Source organism: Scyliorhinus torazame, chromosome 13 (assembly GCF_047496885.1).
Source record: "Scyliorhinus torazame isolate Kashiwa2021f chromosome 13, sScyTor2.1, whole genome shotgun sequence".
NCBI classification, from domain to species: Eukaryota; Metazoa; Chordata; class Chondrichthyes; order Carcharhiniformes; family Scyliorhinidae; genus Scyliorhinus; species Scyliorhinus torazame.
The window spans coordinates 133,129,554-133,151,775 of NC_092719.1; the positions used below are offsets into that span (position 1 = coordinate 133,129,554).

Here is a 22,222-nt window from a genome sequence, read left to right on the forward strand (position 1 = left end):
TACTGGACGCCCTCTCTAATCTCTTCCACACCGCTCCCTCCTCCTCTCCCATCCACTTACTCACCATTGAAATATTAGCGGCCCAATAATACTCACTTAGGCTCGGTAGTGCCAGCCCCCCCCCCCCCCTATCCCTGCTACGCTGTAAGAATCCCTTCCTCACTCTCGGGGTCTTCCCGGCCCACACAAAACCCATGATGCTCTTTTCAATCCTTTTTAAAAAAAGCCTTCGTGATCACCACCGGGAGGCACTGAAACACAAAGAGGAATCTCTGGAGGACCACCATCTTAACCGCCTGCACCCTCCCTGCCAGTGACAGGGATACCATATCCCATCTCTTGAAATCCTCCTCCATTTGTTCCACCAACCGCGTTAGATTTAACCTATGCAATGTCCCCCAATTCTTGGCTATCTGGATCCCCAGGTAACGAAAGTCCCTTGTTACCTTCCTCAACGGTAGGTCCTCTATTTCTCTACTCTGCTCCCCTGGATGCACCACAAACAACTCACTTTTCCCCATGTTCAATTTATACCCTGAAAAATCCCCAAACTCCCCAAGCATCCACATTATTTCTGGCATCCCCTCCGCCGGGTCTGCCACGTATAGTAGCAAATCGTCCGCATACAAAGATACCCGGTGTTCTTCTCCTCCTCTAAGTACTCCCCTCCACTTCTTGGAACCCCTCAACGCTATCGCCAGGGGCTCAATCGCCAGTGCAAACAATAATGGGGACAGAGGGCATCCCTGCCTTGTCCCTCTATGGAGCCGAAAATATGCAGATCCCCGTCCATTCGTGACCACGCTCGCCATCGGGGCCCTATGCAACAGCTGCACCCATCTAACATACCCCTCTCCAAAACCAAATCTCCTCAATACCTCCCACAAATAATCCCACTCCACTCTATCAAATGCTTTCTCGGCATCCATCGCCACTACTATCTCCGTTTCCCCCTCTGGTGGAGCCATCATCATTAACCCTAACAGCCTCCGTATATTCGTGTTCAGCTGTCTCCCCTTCACAAACCCAGTTTGGTCCTCGTGGACCACCCCCGGGGCACATTCCTCTATTCTCATTGCCATTACCTTGGCCAGGATCTTGGCATCTACATTTCGGAGGGAAATGGGTCTATAGGACCCGCATTGTAGCGGGTCCTTTTCCTTCTTTAAGAGAAGCGATATCGTTGCTTCAGACATAGTCTGGGGCAGTTGTCCCCTTTCCTTTGCCTCATTAAAGGTCCTCGTCAATACCGGGGCAAGCAAGTCCACATATTTTCTATAGAATTCGACTGGGAATCCATCCGGTCCCGGGGCCTTTCCGGTCTGCATGCTCCTAATTCCTTTCACCACTTCTTCTACCTCGATCTGTGCTCCCAGTCCCACCCTTTCCTGCTCTTCCACCTTGGGAAATTCCAGCCGATCCAAGAAGCCCATCATTCTCTCCCTCCCATCCGGGGGTTGAGCTTCATATAATTTTTTATAAAATGTCTTGAACACTCCATTCACTCTCTCCGCTCCCCGCTCCATCTCTCCTTCCTCATCCCTCACTCCCCCTATTTCCCTCGCTGCTCCCCTTTTCCTCAATTGGTGTACCAGCAACCTGCTCGCCTTCTCCCCATATTCGTACTGTACACCCTGTGCCTTCCTCCATTGTGCCTCTGCAGTGCCTGTAGTCAGCAAGTCAAATTCTACATGTAGCCTTTGCCTTTCCCTGTACAGTCCCTCCTCCGGTGCTTCCGCATATTGTCTGTCCACCCTCAAAAGTTCTTGCAGCAACCGCTCCCGTTCCTTACTCTCCTGCTTCCCTTTATGTGCCCTTATTGATATCAGCTCCCCTCTAACCACCGCCTTCAACGCCTCCCAGACCACTCCCACCTGGACCTCCCCATTATCATTGAGTTCCAAGTACTTTTCAATGCACCCCCTCACCCTTAGACACACCCCCCTCATCTGCCATTAGTCCCATGTCCATTCTCCAGGGTGGGCGCCCTCCTGTTTCCTCCCCTATCTCCAAGTCTACCCAGTGTGGAGCGTGATCCGAAATGGCTATAGCCGTATACTCCGTTCCCCTCACCTTCCGGATCAACGCCCTTCCCAGCACAAAAAAGTCTATTCGCGAGTAGACTTTATGGACATAGGAGAAAAACTAGAACTCCTTGCTCCTAGGTCTGCTAAATCTCCACGGGTCTACACCTCCCATCTGCTCCATAAAATCTTTAAGTACCTTGGCTGCTGCCGGCCTCCTTCCAGTCCTGGACTTCGACCTATCCAGCCCTGGTTCCAACGCCGTATTAAAATCTCCCCCCATTATCAGCTTTCCCATCTCTAGGTCCGGAATGCGTCCTAGCATCCGCCTCATAAAATTGGCATCATCCCAGTTCGGGGCATATACGTTTACCAAAACCACCGTCTCCCCCTGTAGTTTGCCACTCACCATCACGTATCTGCCCCTGTTATCTGCCACTATAGTCTTTGCCTCGAACATTACCCGCTTCCCCACTAATATAGCCACCCCCCTGTTTTTCGCATCTAGCCCCGAATGGAACACCTGCCCCACCCATCCTTTGCGTAGCCTAACCTGGTCTATCATTTTCATGTGCGTTTCCTGTAACATAACCACGTCTGCCTTAAGTTTCTTAAGGTGTGCGAGTACCCGTGCCCTCTTTATCGGCCCGTTCAGCCCTCTCACGTTCCACGTGATCAGCCGGGTTGGGGGCTTCCTACCCACCCCCCCCCCCCCCCTTGTCGATTAGCCATCCCCTTTTTCCAGCTCCTCACCCGGTTCCCACGCAGCTGTATCTCCCCCAGGCGGTGCCCCCCCCGCCCATCCCCTCCCATACCAGCTCCCCCCTCTCCCCAGCAGCAGCAACCCAGTAATTCCCCCCTCCCCCCCCCCCCCCCCCCCCCCCCCCGCTAGATCCCCCGCTAGCATAATTACTCCCCCCATGTTGCTCCCAGAAGTCAGCAAACTCTGGCCGACCTCGGCTTCCCCCTGTGACCTCGGCTCGCACCGTGCGACGCCCCCTCCTTCCTGCTTCTCTATTCCCGCCATGATTATCATAGCGCGGGAACCAAGCCCGCGCTTCTCCATTGGCCCCGCCCCCAATGGCCAACGCCCCAGCTCCTCCACCTCCCCTCCTCCCCCCATCACCACCTGTGGAAGAGAGAAAAGTTACCACATCGCAGGATTAGTACATAAAACACCTCTTTCCCCCCTTTTTAACCCCCCTCTTCGCCCCCCACATTCGCCCCACCACTTTGTTCAAACATTCTTTTTAATAACCCGCTCATTCCAGTTTTTCTTCCACAATAAAAGTCCACGCTTCATCCGCCGTCTCAAAGTAGTGGTGCCTCCCTCGATATGTGACCCACAGTCTTGCCGGTTGCAGCATTCCAAATTTTTTCTTCTTTTTATGAAGCACCGCCTTGGCCCGATTAAAGCTCGCCCTCCTTCTCGCCACCTCCGCACTCCAGTCTTGATAAACGCGGATCACCGCGTTCTCCCATTTACTGCTCCGAGTTTTCTTTGCCCATCTAAGGACCATTTCTCTATCCTTAAAACGTAGGAATCTCACCACTATGGCTCTGGGAATTTCTCCTGCTCTCGGTCCTCGCGCCATCACTCGGTATGCTCCCTCCACCTCCAACGGACCCGCCGGGGCCTCCGCTCCCATTAACGAGTGCAGCATCGTGCTCACATATGCCCCGACGTCCGCTCCCTCCGCACCTTCAGGAAGACCAAGAATCCTCAGGTTGTTCCTCCTTGCGTTGTTCTCCAGTGCCTCCAACCTTTCCACACATCGTTTCTGATGTGCCTCATGCGTCTCCGTCTTCACCACCAGGCCCTGTATGTCGTCCTCATTCTTGGCTGCCTTTGCCTTCACGACCCGAAGCTCCCGCTCCTGGGTCTTTTGTTCCTCCTTTAGCCCTTCGATCGCCTGTAGTATCGGGGCCAACAGCTCTTTCTTCATTTCCTTTTTGAGCTCTTCCACACAGCATTTCAAGAACCCTTGTTGTTCAGGGCCCCATGTTAAACTGCCACCTTCCGACGCCATCTTGGTTTTTGCTTGCCTTCCTTGCCGCTGTTCTAAAGGATCCACTGCAATACGGCCACTTTCTCCTCCTTTTTTCATCCGTATCCAGGGGGGATTCCCTTCTGGTTTACCGCACAGTGTTTTTAGCCGTCAAAATTGCCGTTGGGGCTCCTATCAAGAGCCCAAAAGTCCGTTTCACCGGGAGCTGCCGAAACGTGCGACTCAGCTGGTCATCGCCGCACCTGGAAGTCCTCAACACCCAACAACAATGACTAACCTGATTGTACAGAGACAGATTCCCATAGAAGATCTGCTTTGTACACTATATCTGTTATACAATTGCAAACTGTCTGGGCTGATTGAGGAGTAACGTATTGTTTTGTCGGAGTGAGTAAGCTTTCGCCTGCACCCCCCAATCCCGCACTGTCCACATCCCAATTCCATGATGCCATGCACTGAAATGTTCATCACCACAAGCCTGATTTGTTTTGGTCCGTAGTCATATGCCCTAGTATAATCCTTGCTGCCTTTCAGAGTCAGCTCACTCCCTTTTTCTGTTGAATTGTCTAGAGGGTTGATTTTTCAGCTTGTTGGCAATCAAAGATTTTAATTATAAAGTGCACTGATATACTTGTCATAAATTTGAAGATGAAAGATTTACTAACATTAAAGCAAAAATGCTGAATGCCTGCTGAAACAGGAACCGCAATGCTAGTGGAATGTGAGGACCTTAAAACCAATGCCCCCTGATATACTATTATGCCTGGTTGTAGTTGTCATATTTTGACATTCAGACCAGGCGTCAAGGACTTTGATTTTAGAGAAGTCAGTGGTACTACGTTTTGTGAAGAAACTCAATGGTTCTTTAATGAACAAATGAATAAAGTTTTGCACTTGAAAATAGAAATTAATAAGTTAATTTGAGAGGCATTTAAGTATTTTGTAATTGCATGGAAGGTGTTACGATTAAATGAGGAAGTTGTGAATCATCAACTGCATCTCTCCCCTACTCACCAAGAAGGACAAAAGTAGCATTCTCATGGCAGTGCTCTAGTTGCCCCCCAAGTCGCACACTATCCTGACTCTGACATGTGTCTTCATTGTGGCTGAGCCAAGATCCTGGAATTTATTATCTAACACCATTGTGGCAGCAGCATCACCACAGAATACAGTGGTTCAAAAAGGAGGCTAATTGCCATCTTTGCTTAACAATTATGGATGGACAATAAATGAAGTTGTCAGTGTCCCAAAACCATTAATAAATAAGAACATGGAAAGGGTATGCATCAGTGGTTGGTGATTTTGAAGAATGATAAATGTTAGAATAGGAGGCCATTCGACCCATCATACCTGCTGGTTAACTAGTTCCACATCAGAGCCATTGACCTGAATCACATGTATTCCTGCCCTGTCTTTGTATCACTTAATTATTTTACTTTTCATCCTTTATCCTCCCTTAAATGCTGTAATTGACTTTGCTATTAGGAGCAACCGTAGCCATGTGTTTCGTGTCCTAATAACTCTTGGAGCAAAAAATAAATCTGAGGTCCCCATTTATGGTTTTCAGTATATTCCAAAATTTGTGCCTCCTTGTTAACATTTCACCAACCAACTGAAATTCACTCACTGTTAGTTTCATGTTGTCTTGTTTGATTTGTCTTAGGGGAAATAACGAGGCATTTTTGTGTACTTTCTAACCAAGTTAAAAATCTATTTTTTTTTTTTTTTTTTTAGTTCAGTGAAGATGCCTGTGATCAAATGCAAAACCTACACAATTGTAATTCAAAACAGGAAATGATTGGTAGGTTGTACTTGTGTTTCCAATTCATTTAACACTGACTACACTGATGCAGGAGCAGAATAATTAATGTACATGCAAGTATAAAGATGGACTCTTGTAATTATGTTCAAACAATGTAATTGGGGTGAAAAATCACTCATTAGTCACTGATTTATCTACTTGGAGAATGCACAACAATGCTATTTACGTTTCTTGACCTACCTACTGTATGCTTCAGCTCTCTGGAATGGCTTAAAATGCCATATCAATGGACAAACACACTGGCTGAATATTCTGCATCAGTGTTGATTTTTTTTTTTAAATAGAGGGAAAATAAGGATAAATCAATAAACTTTTATTGTTTTAAAACCAATAACTTTAATATTATTAAATGTAAAATAAATGAATATTATTTTGAGGTGCTCTTGTATGTAACCAATCTTGCAGGAGTAATGGAACTGCTATAAGCTCGTGACAGCTACTCACTTTGTGTATTGAACTGTCAATCAAAATTACAGCAGAGACACTGGAAGGAGATGGCTTTCATGCCATGTTGATTGGTGGTAACACCCTGTCTCTGCTAATTTAAACATCCTGTACATCCAGTTACAGTAGCTTCTGTAAAGGACTTCTTATTTTTCAGCCACTTGATATCCCATGTAGTACAGTGTGCATGAGTGTACATCACAAACCTGAGATGTATGATCCATAATTTAATGACAATGAATATTGACGGTCTCAACTCCATCTTCTGCTTGCACATGTGTCCAATACAGACATCCTGTGTATTCTGCCCTTTGCAATGACAATAGAAATCTCTCCCAACAAACAGTTACAGAAGCTATTTTAAGTAAGTTGTGTCCACCATAACTAAGACCACGTATTCCACTTTTGTAACATGGCCTGACCTCACCCTGATCAACTCAGTTGCCGCTGAAACTTTCATTGAAGTCTGTGGTACCTCTCGGCTTGACTATTTCAACATACTCTCCGCTGTTGTCCACGCACTCCTCATACAAACCTGAGGTCATTCAAAACTCTGCTGGCTGGGTCTTAATTTGCACAAAGCCTCCATTCATCTGTTACCCCTGTACCATGCAGACCAACTCTTTGGGGGGGGGGGGGGGGGAAGAATAAAGGATGCTTGAGGGCGATGGATATTGCTGATTGGAACAGACCATGAAGGGGGGTGGGGGAGGTGCTGGGAGGGGGAGAAGAGCTGCTAGAATGGAAGAGCAGGTGAGGGGCTGCTAACTGGAGATCTGGGATGGGAGCTTCGAGGAACAACATGCACAGCATTGATGGGACTGAGGAGGCCCAAATAAGTTGCTTGGATAAAAGACGATGCCATCACAATGTTCAACAAATCCTTGACCCCACCCTGTGATGCTTTGCATGCTGCTCCCTCAAAGCTCTCCACTGCTCCTCAATACGCACATGAATGCGCATACACGCACATACATTACATACTTCCTGTGGCTGGCAAACCCCACTGGATAGGATCCCTTGTCGACCCTTGAAACCCAACCATCCACCTGTCAAAGCCAAATGACAACAAGAGGGCAGAATGTCAGCCAGTGCTCCTGGTTCTCATTGCTGATTGTGGGCTCTGGACTGTGCATGCGCAGCAGCATAGTGTACATGTGCAGACATGAAAGATGCTGCTGCAGCGGCAAGTGGAGACTCTGAACAGTCATGGGACAGCAAGGCAAATTATGGGACAATCCTGATCATGGTACAGCAAGGCAAATTATGGGACAATCCTATAAAATATGGAGATGGTTGGTTACCCGGCCCTGTACTCCCTGACCTACACTGTCTCCCGGTCAAATTACATCTGGATTTTAACATTTTCATCCTGGTTTTCAAATTTCTCACGGCCTTGCCCCATAAATCTTATGGCCGTCATCTAATTGTGACCTTATGCTGCCCCCGTTTTAATTACTCTACTATTGGTGGCTTGACTTCAGTTCCCTAGTTCCTAAGGTCTGGAATTCCCTCCTCGTCTTCCTAAGATGTTTCTTAAAATCTTTTGGTCATCTGATCTAATATCTGCAATGTGGCACACTGCCAATTTTAATTTTATACGGGCAGCACGGTGGTTGGTACTGCTGCCTCACGGCGCCGAGGTCCTAGGTTCGATCCCAGCTCTGGGTCACTGTCCATGTGGAGTTTGCACATTCTCCCCTTGTTTGCTTGGGTTTCACCCCCACAACCCAAAGAGGTGCAGGGTAGGTGGATGAGCCACACTAAATTGCCCCTTAATTGTAAAAAAATGAATTCGGTACTCTAAATTTATAACAAAAAAATTTTTTTATAATGCCTCTGTGAAGAAAAGCATATTATAAGTTAAAAGTAGAGACTAATGGCAATTAAATTCCTATCACAATATATAATATAATACTTTTTCTGAAATAGAATGGATCCTTGTAACTGTCACTTGTGTGGTTTGTTTTTTCTGGTAAAATAGGAAAATGTATTAAATATAACATGTTGAGCTTGTGGCCAATGACTAGTTTGTTAGATGCACTAAATTAATGGGAAAATATTTGACATCTATACAGTCCAAACCATACCCATAGATACAAACTTCACATAAACCCTCTGTGACAAACCTAACGTCTAGTCTAGTATATTTCACTAACTAAATTTTCCATCCCCCCCCCCCCCCCCCCCCCATTCTGGAGGTAAAGTAAAACTCCCAAGTGCTTTAAACAAAAATATTTGTGCGCCGTTACCCTTGAAAATAAATAAAAGGAAGGACTAAATTGAAATTGGAAAAGAAAACAGAAATCTGATCTATCTTATCCTCCAAAGCTTGTAACAATCTTGCCTGGTGAGACTTCCGGTGGCGACAATGGAGTGAAAGGTTGCACATTCAGCAGCTCTCGCCCTTAGTGGTTTTTTAAATGGTTTTTAAGCCGGATTTTTCAGGAAATTTCTCAACATAAGTTGATAGGAGGGAGAGGAAAAGGAGGTGACCCTCAATTTATGGAATTGTGTCCAAATAAGAGTCGAAAAAGAAGAACCAAAAGATGAGTGAAAGCAAAATTCAAAAGCCAGCCAGCACAATGGTAACGGGACAAAGCGTGCCCACGCCAGCTCACTGGTCGATGGAGCAATGGGTCGAGTACCTGGATGAGAAGTTCACCCGGCATCGTAAGGAGTGTGCAGAAGATATGACCCAGGCGATAGCCTCAATTAACGAGGTGGTTGACCGGGTGGAGGAGAAAAAGACGACCCAGGGACAGGAGATTCTAAAGTTGCAGGAGCTGGCAACTAAACGAGAGGAGTCCACTGCAATGGCTTTGGAAATTAGCATACTACAGGACAGCCAGAAACGACTGCTGGATAAAATAGAAGACTTGGAGAACCGGTCTCACAGGCAAAATATCCATATTGTCGGGCTGCCAGAGGGAAAGGAGGGATCAGATGCGAGTACGTATGTGGGGAAGATGTTGCAGGAGATGGTCGGGGCCGATGTGTTTGACAAACCGCTGGAGGTGGACCGGGCACATAGGGTGCTCGTACGTAAGCCCCAGGATCATGAGCCTGAGGGCCATGGTGGTGAGGCTACATCGATTCCTTGACCAGGAGCGTATCATGAACAGGGCCAGGCAGACAAAATGGTACACGTGGGAACAATCAGAGATCCGGGTGTACCAAGATTGGGGACCAGAACTCTCAAAGAGGAGAGCAAGTTTCAACAAAGTTAAGGCAGCCCTGTTTGCGAAAGACATTAAATTTGGACTGCTATATCCAGCTCGTCTTTGGGTCGACCTACAAGAACCGGGAGCTGTACCTCAACTCACGGAAGAGGTGACTACTTTTATGAAGGACAATAATCTGGCTTAAGGTCTTTTCAATTCAAACTGTGGTGGACTGAGTTTGGGGGAAGGGATAAAATGGGGGGAGAAAATAGTTCTATGTTTTGTTTTGTCTTGTTTAAAATTTCAGTCTTTTCTAATTCTGTGAGTTAAGTCGCGATGTTCGGGAAGAATTTGTGGAATTTGATTTTGATTTATTGCTTTATGTATTGGGTTACAAAGGAAAAAACTTTTAAGTTGCGATGGGGGTTTTTCTTTTCTTTTCTGTAAGAAAGATGGCTGATTCTTAATAGAACATAGAATAGTACAGCACAGAACAGGCCCTTCGGCCCTCGATGTTGTGCTGAGCATTGTCCGAAACCAAGATCAAGCTATCCCACTCCCTGTCATTCTGGTGTGCTCCATGTGCCTATCCAATAACCGCTTGAAAGTTCCTAAAATGTCCGACTCCACTATCACAGCAGGCAGTCCATTCCACACCCTAACCACTTTCTGAGTAAAGAACCTACCTCGGACATCCCTCCTATATCTCCCACCCTGAACCTTATAGTTATGCCCCCTTGTAACAGCTACATCCACCCGAGGAAATAGTCTCCGAACGTCCACTCTATTTATCCCCCTCATCATCTTATAAACCTCTATTAAGTCGCCTCTCATCCTCCTATGCTCCAAAGAGAAAAACCTCCCTTAACCTTTCCTCATAAGACCTATCCTGCAAACCAGGCAGCAACCTGGTAAATCTCCTTTGCACCCTTTCCAATGCTTCCACATCCTTCCTATAGTGAGGTGACCAGAACTGCACACAATACTCCAAATGTGGTCTCACCAAGGTCATGTACAGTTGCAGCATAACCCCGCGACTCTTAAACTCAAGCCCCCTGTTGTCCACTTGAGTAGCAACCTTCAGAGATCTGTGGACATGAACCCCAAGATCTCTCTGTTCCTCCACATTCGTCAGAAACCTGCCGTGGACCCTGTAATCTGCATTCAAACTTTCTCGACCAAAATTAATCACCTCGCACTTATCAGGGTTAAACTCCATCTGCCATTTTTCGGCCCAGCTCTGCATCCTATCAATGTCTCTTTGCAGCCTACAACTGTCCTCCACCTCATCCACTACTCCACCAATCTTGGTGTCATCAGCAAATTTACTGACCCACCCTTCAGCCCCCTCCTCCAAGTCATTGATAAAAATCACAAATAGTAGAGGACCCAGCACTGACCCCTGTGGTACACCGCTGGTAACTGTTCTCCAGTCTGAAAATTTTCCATCCACCACCACCCTCTGTCTTCTATGTGATAGCCAGTTACTTATCCAATTGGCCAAATTTCCCTCTATTCCACACCTCCTTAGGAATGTCAACATGTTAAATTCTGAAAATTACAAATGCTTCAATAAAATATTTCTTTTTTAAAAACAACCTTGCCTGGTATGGGTATCTCCCATGCCTCCATCTCATTTTATTTTCTTCCCCCACCCACCCCCTGTGGCATGTACAGTACATGCAGGATCACAGGACTTTCCTGGCCTCCATGACATTTGATTCATTCGATTTGTGGAATTGCAGTCACCATTATTGGAACTTTTTTAAGCGCTCGCTACTAATGTCCAATAGAGAAACTGTCAGCACAAAATTAGTCGGCGTTAGCCTCAAGAGGTCGTCTGGTAAGATTATTCCCACACATTTTGGATGTTAATCCTATTGAAGGAAGTACTTATGAAAGCAAAACAATAGGTTGGTATTTAAACTGGTACCAGCGGATTAGTGTAGCGTATTTGATCGAAAGAAAGCCAAGCAGGAAACCAGAGCAAATGAAAAGCAAAGTTTTGTGTTTCCTTTTGCACTAAAGTTTGATGGGTATTTTCATGGGTAGCGGTGCATAATGATTTTTGCTTAAAGCATCTTTCCCCACAGAACTGATATTGGGGGAGAAAATTCAGATTGTGAAATATATTAGATGTTTGGTATTGTCAGGAAGCATATTTTTTTGTTCATGTGCTGTTTGTAACTACGGCCGTGCTTTGGAGTGTTTATCAAAAAATGTCCTATTCACTTAGCGTCTATTAAACACATAATTGATTGGATAAAACATCAAACTGTTATCATCACTATGTAATTTCCTGTATTTGCTCATTTTATCAGAAAAATAAACCACACGTGTGCCAGTTTTATTCTATTTCAGCTTCGAAGAATTATTACACATCATTTTGGTGAGCGATGAATGCAGGTTTGTAATCACCCGAGCAACATTAAGGCCTAGACAATCTGTGTGCAACGCCACCAGATATCTGCTTGTATTACACTAAAGTGACTGGTCAGTTTTTAACTTTTTTTCCCCCAATTTTGAATGTTTTTTTTTCAGAATGGTGATGGTACTCACATTTTCTTGTTAGAGAAAAAAATGTCACATACCCCTGACCTTTATTGCTTTGCAATGTTTTTTTAATGTAGATTTAAAAGGCTTTGTGATGGAATGGGCTTTGCGTTCATTCGGTCAGATTTCTGTTCAGTCTTCCTTGCAATGTGCCATATGTACATGATTAATATAATGTGTAATATGCACATGATTAAACACTTCTCCTATTTTTGATATGAACCAAGCTTGAGGGTCTTATTTGTACCTTTTTTGGAATCTGGGATTTAGCTGAAGCAAGGATAGGTCAGACGCAGCAATAGCATTGCTGAAATAAATATTCAGAAGTTTTATATATTTTCCTTTTTGTGCTCCTGAGGTTCAAAACAAATTGAGAACATTCATAGAAGCAAAACAGCACAGTAGCATTGTGGATAGCACAATTGCTTCACAGCTCCAGGGTCCCAGGTTCGATTCCAGCTTGGGTCACTGTCTGTGCAGAGTCTGCACATCCTCCCCGTGTGTGCGTGGGTTTCCTCTGGGTGCTCCGGTTTCCTCCCACAGTCCAAAGATGTGCAGGTTAGGTGGATTGGCCATGATAAATTGCCCTTAGTGTCCACAATTGCCCTTAGTGTTGGGTGGGGTTACTGGGTTATGGGGATAGGGTGGGGGTGTTGACCTTGGGTAGGGTGCTCTTTCCAAGAGCCGGTGCAGACTCGATGGGCCGAATGGCCTCCTTCTGCACTGTAAATTCTATGATTCTATGAAAACCTAGGATAGAATTCCACTATCTGTTACAGACATGTTTGTGTTTTTGCTGTGAATAGCTCTCTCCCCTGTGCAGTGTGTAGAATAGTTACGTACACTGTTCCAAAGAATCTCCATTACTGGCAATACCCCAAAGACTTGTCCCCATTAATGAGCTAGCCACTGACATAGAATTCAATTGCACAAACTCGGCGGTTGTTCATTGCAGCACCGAAGAGCAAGTTTTTTTTTCAAGGCGCAAGATGTTGTTAGATTCTAAAATGTGTATCCTTGTAATAATCATGGGATGTAAATGGGTTCTTCAGTAAGCCCAGTGAAACTAGACAATTTATTTTTGAGCCTTCGGTGAGGTCTGTGTGTTGGAAAGATTTTTTGAGTTTTACCACTAGTGTTTTGTTTGATTTTAAATTTTTTTATTTTATATTATTTTTCTTAAGATATGGTTCAAAGCCAGAGAAGTCCAGAGGAAAATATTTGACCAACATGGTTTGTGTTTGTTGTATTTTCTCGTTTGTGAATAATTGCTTTCAGTCAAAAAACAAATTGACCTATTTTATAGTTTGGTTTTGTGTTTGTTGAGTGCTTGCTAGTCTAAATTAGCTTTTGATTTGAGTCATGTTTGGTCAATTGGTTAGATGATGCTGTTGATATGAGGGGTATTTGAGGGTGTGTTATGAACGCAGACTAGACAGCAGACATTGCTGTTGATCTCATGGTTATCAAGAATCCGAGAATGAATCGGCAATCTTAAATAACGTATCATATTTCTATAATTGTTTTCTGCAGAACAAAAACCGTATCCTAAGACTCTGGCCAATACCTTGAGTAATCCTTCTGTCCAACCAGGCAAAGAGGAAACAAGAGAACGAGCAGTTTCCGTGGCCAAGACCCAGTTACTACAAAACATGTTGAAAGATGCCTTAGAAGAATTCAGGTCTGTTACTTTGTGAGCTTAGAAATCTAATTATGAAGAAGCTTGCACAAAAGTTGTTTAGAATCATATAATCCCAGGATAGGACTGTGGTGCAGTGGTTAGCACTGCTGGCTCACGGTGCTGAGGTCCCGGTTCTGATCCCAGTTCCTTATGGAGTTTGCACATTCCCCCCCATGACTGCTGGGGTCTCACCCCCACAACCCAAAGGTGTCCAAGGTAAGGACTGGCCATGCTAAATTTCCCCTTAATTGGAAAAATTAAAAACAAAGAATCATAGAATCCCTACAGTGCAGAACAAAGCCATTCAGCACATCGAGTCTGGACTGACCATCCGAAAGAACACTCTATGTTACATAGGCTCATGCCCCCGCCAACCTGTAACCCCAGAACCCCGTCTAACCTTTTGGACACTAAGGGGCAATTTACGTCGGGCAGCACGGTAGCATTGCGGATAGCACAATTGCTTCACAGCTCCAGGGTCCCAGGTTCGATTCCGGCTTGGGTCACTGTCTGTGCGGAGTCTGCACATCCTCCCCGTGTGTGCGTGGGTTTCCTCCGGGTGCTCCGGTTTCCTCCCACAGTCCAAAGATGTGCAGGTTAGGTGGATTGGCCATGATAAATTGCCCTTAGTGTCCAAAATTGCCCTTAGTGTTGGGTGGGGTTACTGGGCTATGGGGATAGGGTGGAGGTGTTGACCTTGGGTAGGGTGCTCTTTCCAAGAGTGTGCAGACTCGATGGGCCACCCATGGCTGGAAGTGAACCTGGGTCTCTGGTGCTGTGACGCAGCAGTGCTAACCACTGTGCCATCCTCTGATGGATTTGATAGGAAAGATACTATTTCCTCTGGAGATGTGGACATTGGGATGGCGGGAGTGGGAGGAGTTGAGAACAAAAGACATTAGTGCCCCTGAAAGGTGCAGCATTACTTGAGTCAGGAAGCACTTGAGACCCCCTGGACTTACCACTCCCCTTCCTCCCCAGGACCCCCACCCTGGTCCAGCCAGGGAACCGCAAGTATCATTGCTCGCATTGACAGCTTTCCAGTGCAAAGTGACAATGAAGGACTTAACGCCAGCATTTATTGTTGTCTCCTTTTTCCACTGGCTGTATGGTGCCTATCTGAATCTCAGGGATAGAATTTTATGATGGCCAAACAGGCACCTGCTCAATCCGGATGTTTGTGAAATAGCCCGTGATGATGTTGGGCTTGCATCTTAACATCATTGCACATTCATGTGATATTTCACTAGGCGGCACAGACGTGGATTTGGCATCCATCTGTCAACAATAAGAGATGTAGTTAAGAGGATTAAAGCCCCAATTGACCTGGAGCTCATGTTGCATGAGCATTGCACAGGCAGGCAGATGATCATTAGTCTGACACTAATGCAGTGTACAGGATGATATTTAAGATAATAAATTCAGAAAGATACAAAAAGAAGTTAGATCCATCCAGATCAAAACAAAACTTTTGAATTTCAAAGAAATCATTAGCACCCATTGCGGACCCCTGTTTGTGCCTAGTGTGTCTTCAGCTTACGTTTTTGGGTGCTACATCTAGGATTTCTCCACCGCCCTCCTGCTGTTGACAGTGGCATTGGCGATCAGGTTGCTCTTCTCATTGCCCTGTTGGCATAGATGACCTTGGCTTTGGCCTTCTGGTTGGCGAAGCCTGAGCAGATATTGCCTGGAAGGGTTCACTTGGTAATGTGGCTGGGCAACCCTCAAATTCCTGGACTGGAACGGAGACTGGCACAGAGATGGAGGAGCTGGTGCCCTTGTCCAGGGCTCCGTGAGAGAAGTCTACAGAGACTGCAGTGCCTTGTCTGCCGTTCTGAGGCGAGTCCTTGCCTCCCTGCGCACCAATGAAGGATGGGCAACATCTATGGGTGACACTGGTTGGTGCTGCCTCCCACACAGACATTGACGTCCTGAGATTGGTGCCTGTATGAGGGCTTTTCCCAGTCATTCCCCATTACACTCCTGGAGTTGCCTCTCCATGAGAGTTGCCAATCTTTCAATGGACGAGGCTGTGCACTTGGAGCTCAGGGTCACCACAGCGCTCATGTTTCATGTTATGGGTCTGGACCAGAACCCCAATTTTGATTAAGATCCTGGAACATAACCCAACTATTTACATTTGGTAAAACTGAGGGGAAATGCCACTGCACCACACTGACCAGTTGATAGCTTTTGTGTTAAAAGACACTTTAATTTGATCACAGAATTAAGCATATTATCAGCAAAGAAATAGCTTTACAGTTAACAGTTACAACATCTTAACTTCTTCCTGAAACTTGCCTCTACATTCCAATTGAGCTAACCCATATATTTATAATACCACTTGTGTATAAAATGAACAACCGGGTCTCATTTATCTTGGTGCAGAGTACTTGGAGAGATAAACTTTTTAGGACCAAATTCAAAACACTTCTGCATAGCTTTGAGTCCTGTACCCAACTGCCCTTCCAGACATACCTTGCCCCTCCCATTAACTACACCAGCTGCACTCGAAGCACACTGCACTCTTTTGTCTCTTGTTACAAGGTGTGCCTTGATTTGTTTAGCCAGGCTCAAACTGTTACAAAATTACATTAGCTCTCTATCTTCAAAGAGGTAAAATGGCTTTTAATAACATCAAAAATACACACTGTAAAATATGGCAATTTCCCATATTCATCACACTCCACAAGACTCCTCCCTCAGAAACCTTGGCACACAGACCCTCTGGAATCTCTGCTAGATTTCACTGGGCATCCAGCATTTGCTGCCTGATTGATGACTCCAGAGGCTCATCATCTTCCTTGGACTCCGTAGAGCCCTTGTCCCCAGTAGCCCTCCCATTGCACTGGACACACTCTATCTCCCCCATCTGGGGGAGGGGAGGGCGGGGGGTTGCATTGAAGCATCTCTGTACTTGCCACGTAAATGAGATTATTGTGATGGAATGGAGCCTCCCTCATCACCTTCACCCTGAATGACTGGTGCTTCAGCCCAACGGGGTCTTGCCTTCCTCAGAGCCGCCAGCCTCTCCAGGGTCTGATGACCTGCCCTTCGCTCACCCGACAGCTCCAGGACTCCCAGCTCGTGGCTGGTGAGAATCACCAGGTTTAGCAACTCACTACTCGTAGCAGATCGCTTCTGATTTTTGTGGCTCCGTTTCTCCTGCAAGTCAGTGTAGAGCTCCAGTGAGTGCTGAAACCTTCAGCTCAAATGCCAGACCACGTTGCTCCCGGATGATTACTACTCCTCTGGAGACCTGACCGATGGATCGTTGCTGATTTCTCTCTGCAGTCTTCGGACACACAGGGGCATGTATGATCCAAGACTATGTGAGGCCAGCACACTTGATCACAAACATGGATTGTTACCCTCTTCAATGCCGCATTCAGCACAATGCCCACTCTTTGCTCACCCGTGCCGAGTGCAAAAGCCCATTGAACCTTTTCTGACACTGACTCCAGGTTCTCCGGTCAAGGTCATAGTGATTGACCTCTGCTGCCTCAATCCATGCCTTTGTGAGGTGGGATGGCCTCCTCCCATCCCTCGGCATCTGCATGACCCATCTTTGCGTGACTACCTCCACCAGGGCTTGGAGGCAGTCATCTGAGAATCTGGATGTTTGTTAGCCATCCAATATCCCCTCCCTGCTGCTGCCATTGCTCTTATTCTTCTGCGCCATCTCCACTGGCGGTGCTCGATTAATTTAGCCATGATTCGTGAGTTTCAATTGGATTTAGGCGGGATGGGTATTCACGGCCGCTTTTGGTTCTGCTTGCGAGCATGCATATCAAGGGTGAAATTCTGCCCGTGAAGGTGAAAATCCTTTTTGCCTTAAACCACTGGAATATCCAATCCTCATAACTGGTTATGTTCAGTCAAACCACTTGGCACCCAAACGGACACTTGCCTCATCTATGTACCTTTCATATCAAAAATATGTGTTGAGTACAAAAATATTATCCTACAGAAATAGTTCTTAGCAGCTCGAAAACAATGCCCATAAATAACACACCTGACTCTGGAATTTTATTTGCTGGTAAATTGTAAAGTAATACCCAGCCAGTAGTAAACCCCCATATCTAATGGTAAGAGTGGTTTCAGACTGGCCCAGGCTCTTCCAAAATACTGGGTGGGATTCTCCAACCCCCCGCCGGGTTGGAGATTCCCCAGGGGGCGGCGTGAATCCCGCCCCGACGCTGGCTGCCGTATTCTCCGGCGCCGTTTTTCGGGCAGGGGCGGGATTCACGCCACGCCGGTCGGGGGCCGTTAACAGCGGCCCCTCTGGCAATCCTCCGGGCCCCGATGGGTCAAGTGGCTGTCCCTATTTGGCCAGTCCCGCCGGCGTGGGTACTCAGGGTCCCACACGGTGGGACCTGGCAGGTAAGTCGGCTGGGGCGGTCCTCGGGGGGGGGGGGGGGGGATGGGGGATGGGGGACTAACCCACTGTGCCAACGTGCTGCCTGTTCTCAAACATATATGCGGTAACTGACCTGGCGATCCATTCTGAAGAACCGAGTGACACATTTTTAAAAAACAATCGAAGAAACCATGTATTTAGACTGTACGGGGGGGGTGCGGGCACGGTGGTGCAGTGGCTAGCACTGCTGCCTCACGGCGCCGAGGACCCAGGTTCGATGCCGGCCCTGTGTCACTGTCCGTGTGGAGTTTGCACATTCTCCCTGTGTCTGCGTGGGTCTCACCCCCACAACCCAAAGATGTGCAGGGTAGGTGAATTGGCCACGCTAAATTGCCCCTTAATTGGAAAAAAAGAATTGGGTACTCTAAATTTATTTTTTATAATTTTAAACTATACATAGCTTAAAGCATAGTACATGGACAGATGGCATCGAGTTTATTAGATATCTAACTTTGCTGCATGTCCAAATATTTGTTGACTTGAGGTGTGAACTTGTGCATAACAGCACCGGTTGAGACAACACTCTAAATGGAATAACTGTAGCTGTCTTCCATCAGACGCTAAATGGGGGTAATCACTTAAATTGTGCATTTGGCAAAATGTGTATAGAACCATAGAGCCCCTACAATAAAGAAAGAGGCCATTCGGCCCATCCGGCCTGCATCGATCCTCTGAAAGAGCACCCTACCTAGACGTACTCCCCTGCCCTATCCCCATAATCGATCTAATCTGCACATCTTTGGACGCCAAGGGGCAATTTTAACATGGCCAATCCACCTAAGAAAGCTGGATGTTGGAATATGCACCAATGCCGATTTAACTTTACTCTTGAAAAGGTTTGATTTTGATTTGATTTATTATTGTCACATGTATTAGTGCACAGTGAAAATTATTGTTTCTTGCATGCTATGCAGACAACGCATACCGTACATAGGGAAGGAAGGAGAGACTACAGAATGTAATGTTTCAGTCAGAGCTAGGGTGTAGAGAAAAGAGTTTAAAAGAGTTAGAATGAAGTTTTAGAAGTATAGAACGAGAGTAAAAGATAGTTAGAATGAAGTTTTAGAAGCATAGAATGAGAGTAAAAGATAGAATTCGAGGATATGCTGGGCACAGCTTGCAAGAAGTCGCCTCGCTCCGGTGCCAATTTTTTTTTGTGATCTTCATTTGAGTTATGTGTTGCGGAATGAAGTTCATGGCGATACAGAAGAATGCTGATAACATTTCTGGATGTTGCCTTGTCTGCACTGTGACAGACCCAGCTGAATTCGGAGCTGGGGTTGGGCTGTGAACATACTTCACATTGGGGACATCAAACTGTTTCTAACTATAAACAAAAACTCTTCATTATAATTAAAAATGCAGTAACTTCATCTTTTCATGGTGTTGAATACAAGCAGTTAATGTTTCTTTTACACAGACTGAAGTGGGAAATAATAAATGTGAAGCTGGTTTTGAATATCTGAAGCTACTCCAAACACTGGAGACCGAAAGAAAATAAATTATGTGACAATTAGCAGCGGAAGAAAATATTTAACTTATGTTCTACAACAACCAGAGACTTATTTTCTCAAATGTTCCTTGTGGTTTGGAATCTTGTTTTCACAGATCCCTGTACATGCTGGTGCCATTACATTGCTAGTGGCAGATAGGAGGCTATCTATTTGGTGTAGTATGCCCTGAGAACTTCTCCACCATATATGCAGGACCTGTAAAGTGTGTTAATTGAATTTGTGGTGATTCAGTTAGATTCATAGAATTTTATAACACAGCAAGAGTTTCTTCATCCCATCGTGACTGCTTGATGCCCTGGCCATCAAGCACCTATCTATTCTAATCCCATTTTCCAGAACTTGGTCCATAGTCTTTTGTGCAATGGCCTTTCAAGTGCTCATCTAAATATCAGGAGGGTTCCCTCCTCTAACACCTTTTCAGGCAATGACTTCCAGATTCCCACCACCCTCAAATCCCCTCTAAATCTCCTGTCCCTTAGCTGGTTACTGACCCCTCTACTAATGGGAAATGTTTCTTTCTATGTCCCTCACCGTTTTTTATGCCTCAATCGGTTCTCCCCCTCCGCCTTTTCTGCTCCAAGGTTAACAACCGCAACCAAACCAGCCTCTCTTCATAACTGAAATTCTCCAGACCAGGCAACCTGGTGAATCTACTCTACATCCTTTCTCATGCAATGACATCCTTCCTATAGTGTGGTGACCAGAACTGCACACAGTATTTTAGATGTGGCCTAATGAGCGCTTTATCCAGCGCCATCACAACCTCCCTGCTCTTATATTCTATGTTTTGTCTAATAAAGGCAAGTATCTCATGTGCCACCTTTTCTATCTCCACATCGGGAGCTGAGCGGGAGGAAACCGGAGAGCAGCCTGGCAAGGTAAGTGATATAAAAACCTACCTTGGGGATCTGCGGACTTCACATCGTGAGTTGAGCAGCCTGGGAAGGAAAGTGATACTCTGTTCCATTTGGGGGGGAAGAACCCGAAAAGTTACATCGCAGGAAGGCTGTGACTTGATTGGTTAATGGGGAATCTGCTAAATTTGAAAATCCATTTAAAATTACTGATTAATAACTGCTTTCAGATTGAAGTAATGAGAGATATAAAGTTAAAATTTTGAAAACCAAATTTAAAAACTAATGAAATAAAATAAGGATGGAGGGCCAGGTGATGCGGTGTCCCTGCATGATGTGGGAGCTGGTAGACCCCATTGTGATTCCCAGTGACCATGTCTATTGTAAGTGTTGGTTGCTCGATGGACTCTGGCTCAGAGTTGATGAGCTGGATTCTGAGCTTCCGACTCAGCGACACACATTAGGGAGGGGGAGAGGCACCTGTTCACTGTTTCAGGAGGCATAAGAACTATGAGCAGGAGTAGGCCATCTGGCCCCTCGAGCCTGCAGTCACACCTCTAGACTAATTAACTTGAATTCGGCCAGTGGTCAGAGACAGGAGGGTGTGGCTGTGAGTGGGGCAGGTAGAGGGATCCAGGAGGTAGGGTTGCAGGAGCCTCCGCCCTTGTCCTTATCCAACAGGTTCGCGATTCATGCTCCTTCTGTGGACGGGAATGAGGGCCGCAGGGAGGATGAGCACACTGACCACAGCACCATGGTGCAGGGAGCCATTCAAGTGGGGGGAGAGAAAATAAATGTAGTTGTAATTAGAGATAGTATAGTTAGGGGCATTGGCACTGTTCTCTGTGACCAGTATCGAGAATCCCGAAGGTTGAGTTGCCTGCCTGGTGCCAGTGTTCAGGATGCCTCATCTAGGCTGCAGAGGAACTTGGAGTGGGAGGGTAACGATCCAGTTGTGGGAGGGTAAAAATCCGGTTGTCGTGATCCATGTAGTTGCCAATGACCTAGGTAGAGGATAGAGGTTCTGCTAAAAGAGTAAGAACAGCTCGGGGCTAAATTTGAAAAACAGAACCAAAAAGGTAATGATGTCGGGATTACTATCCGAGCCATGAGCTAATTGGCACAGGATAATTAAGATCAGGTAAGTAAGTGTGTGACTTAAAGATTGGTGTGGAAGAAATAAGTTTGAATTCATGGGGCATTGGCACCAGTACTGGGGAAGAAGGGACCTGTTCCAATGGAACGGTCTTCATCTGAATCATGCTGAGACCAGAGTCTTTGCGAATCGCATAACTAGGGATGTAAATAGGTCTTTAAACTGAATGGCGGAGGGTGGGGGACAGGGTTCAGTTGTCGGGAAAATTAGTAAACGCTAATTAAAGGAGGCGATAGGAATGCATGTTAGTGTTGTGGTGGATGGTTTCCAGAAAATAATGGTCAGGGGCAGAACAGGTGAATGTCTTTATGCACCAAGGAATTATAAGAGTAGGAACTTTGATAATGGAACAAATTTTAAAAGCTTTGCATCCAAATGCATGAAGCATTCAGAACAAACTTAATGAGGTAAGCGCACAAATAGAGACAAACGGGTATGATTTGGTGGCCCATGAATTTGAAGCATAGTTAGAGGGAGACCAAGTCTGGGATTTGAATATCCAAGGGTGCTCAGTATTTCGGAAAGATAGACTGAAAGGAAAAGGAGGTGCCATAGCCTTGTTTGTGAGGAAAGGGGTCTAT

At 45.9% G+C, this 22,222-nt stretch overlaps 1 protein-coding gene across 2 annotated transcripts in view; it reads left to right on the forward strand.

The window, feature by feature from the left end:
- The window catches only part of LOC140387726 (protein NEDD1-like), a 100,682-nt gene that overhangs the window by 73,312 nt on the left and 5,148 nt on the right, over positions 1-22,222 (forward strand). Inside the window, exons 8-10 of one of the 2 annotated variants that reach the window (XM_072470889.1) lie at positions 5,768-5,834; positions 13,550-13,697; positions 20,432-20,509. In XM_072470889.1, coding sequence (XP_072326990.1) covers positions 5,768-5,834; positions 13,550-13,697; positions 20,432-20,509 — 293 coding nt within the window. The remainder of the gene's footprint in view (positions 1-5,767; positions 5,835-13,549; positions 13,698-20,431; positions 20,510-22,222) is intronic. The other variant, XM_072470890.1, reaches the window with a different exon arrangement.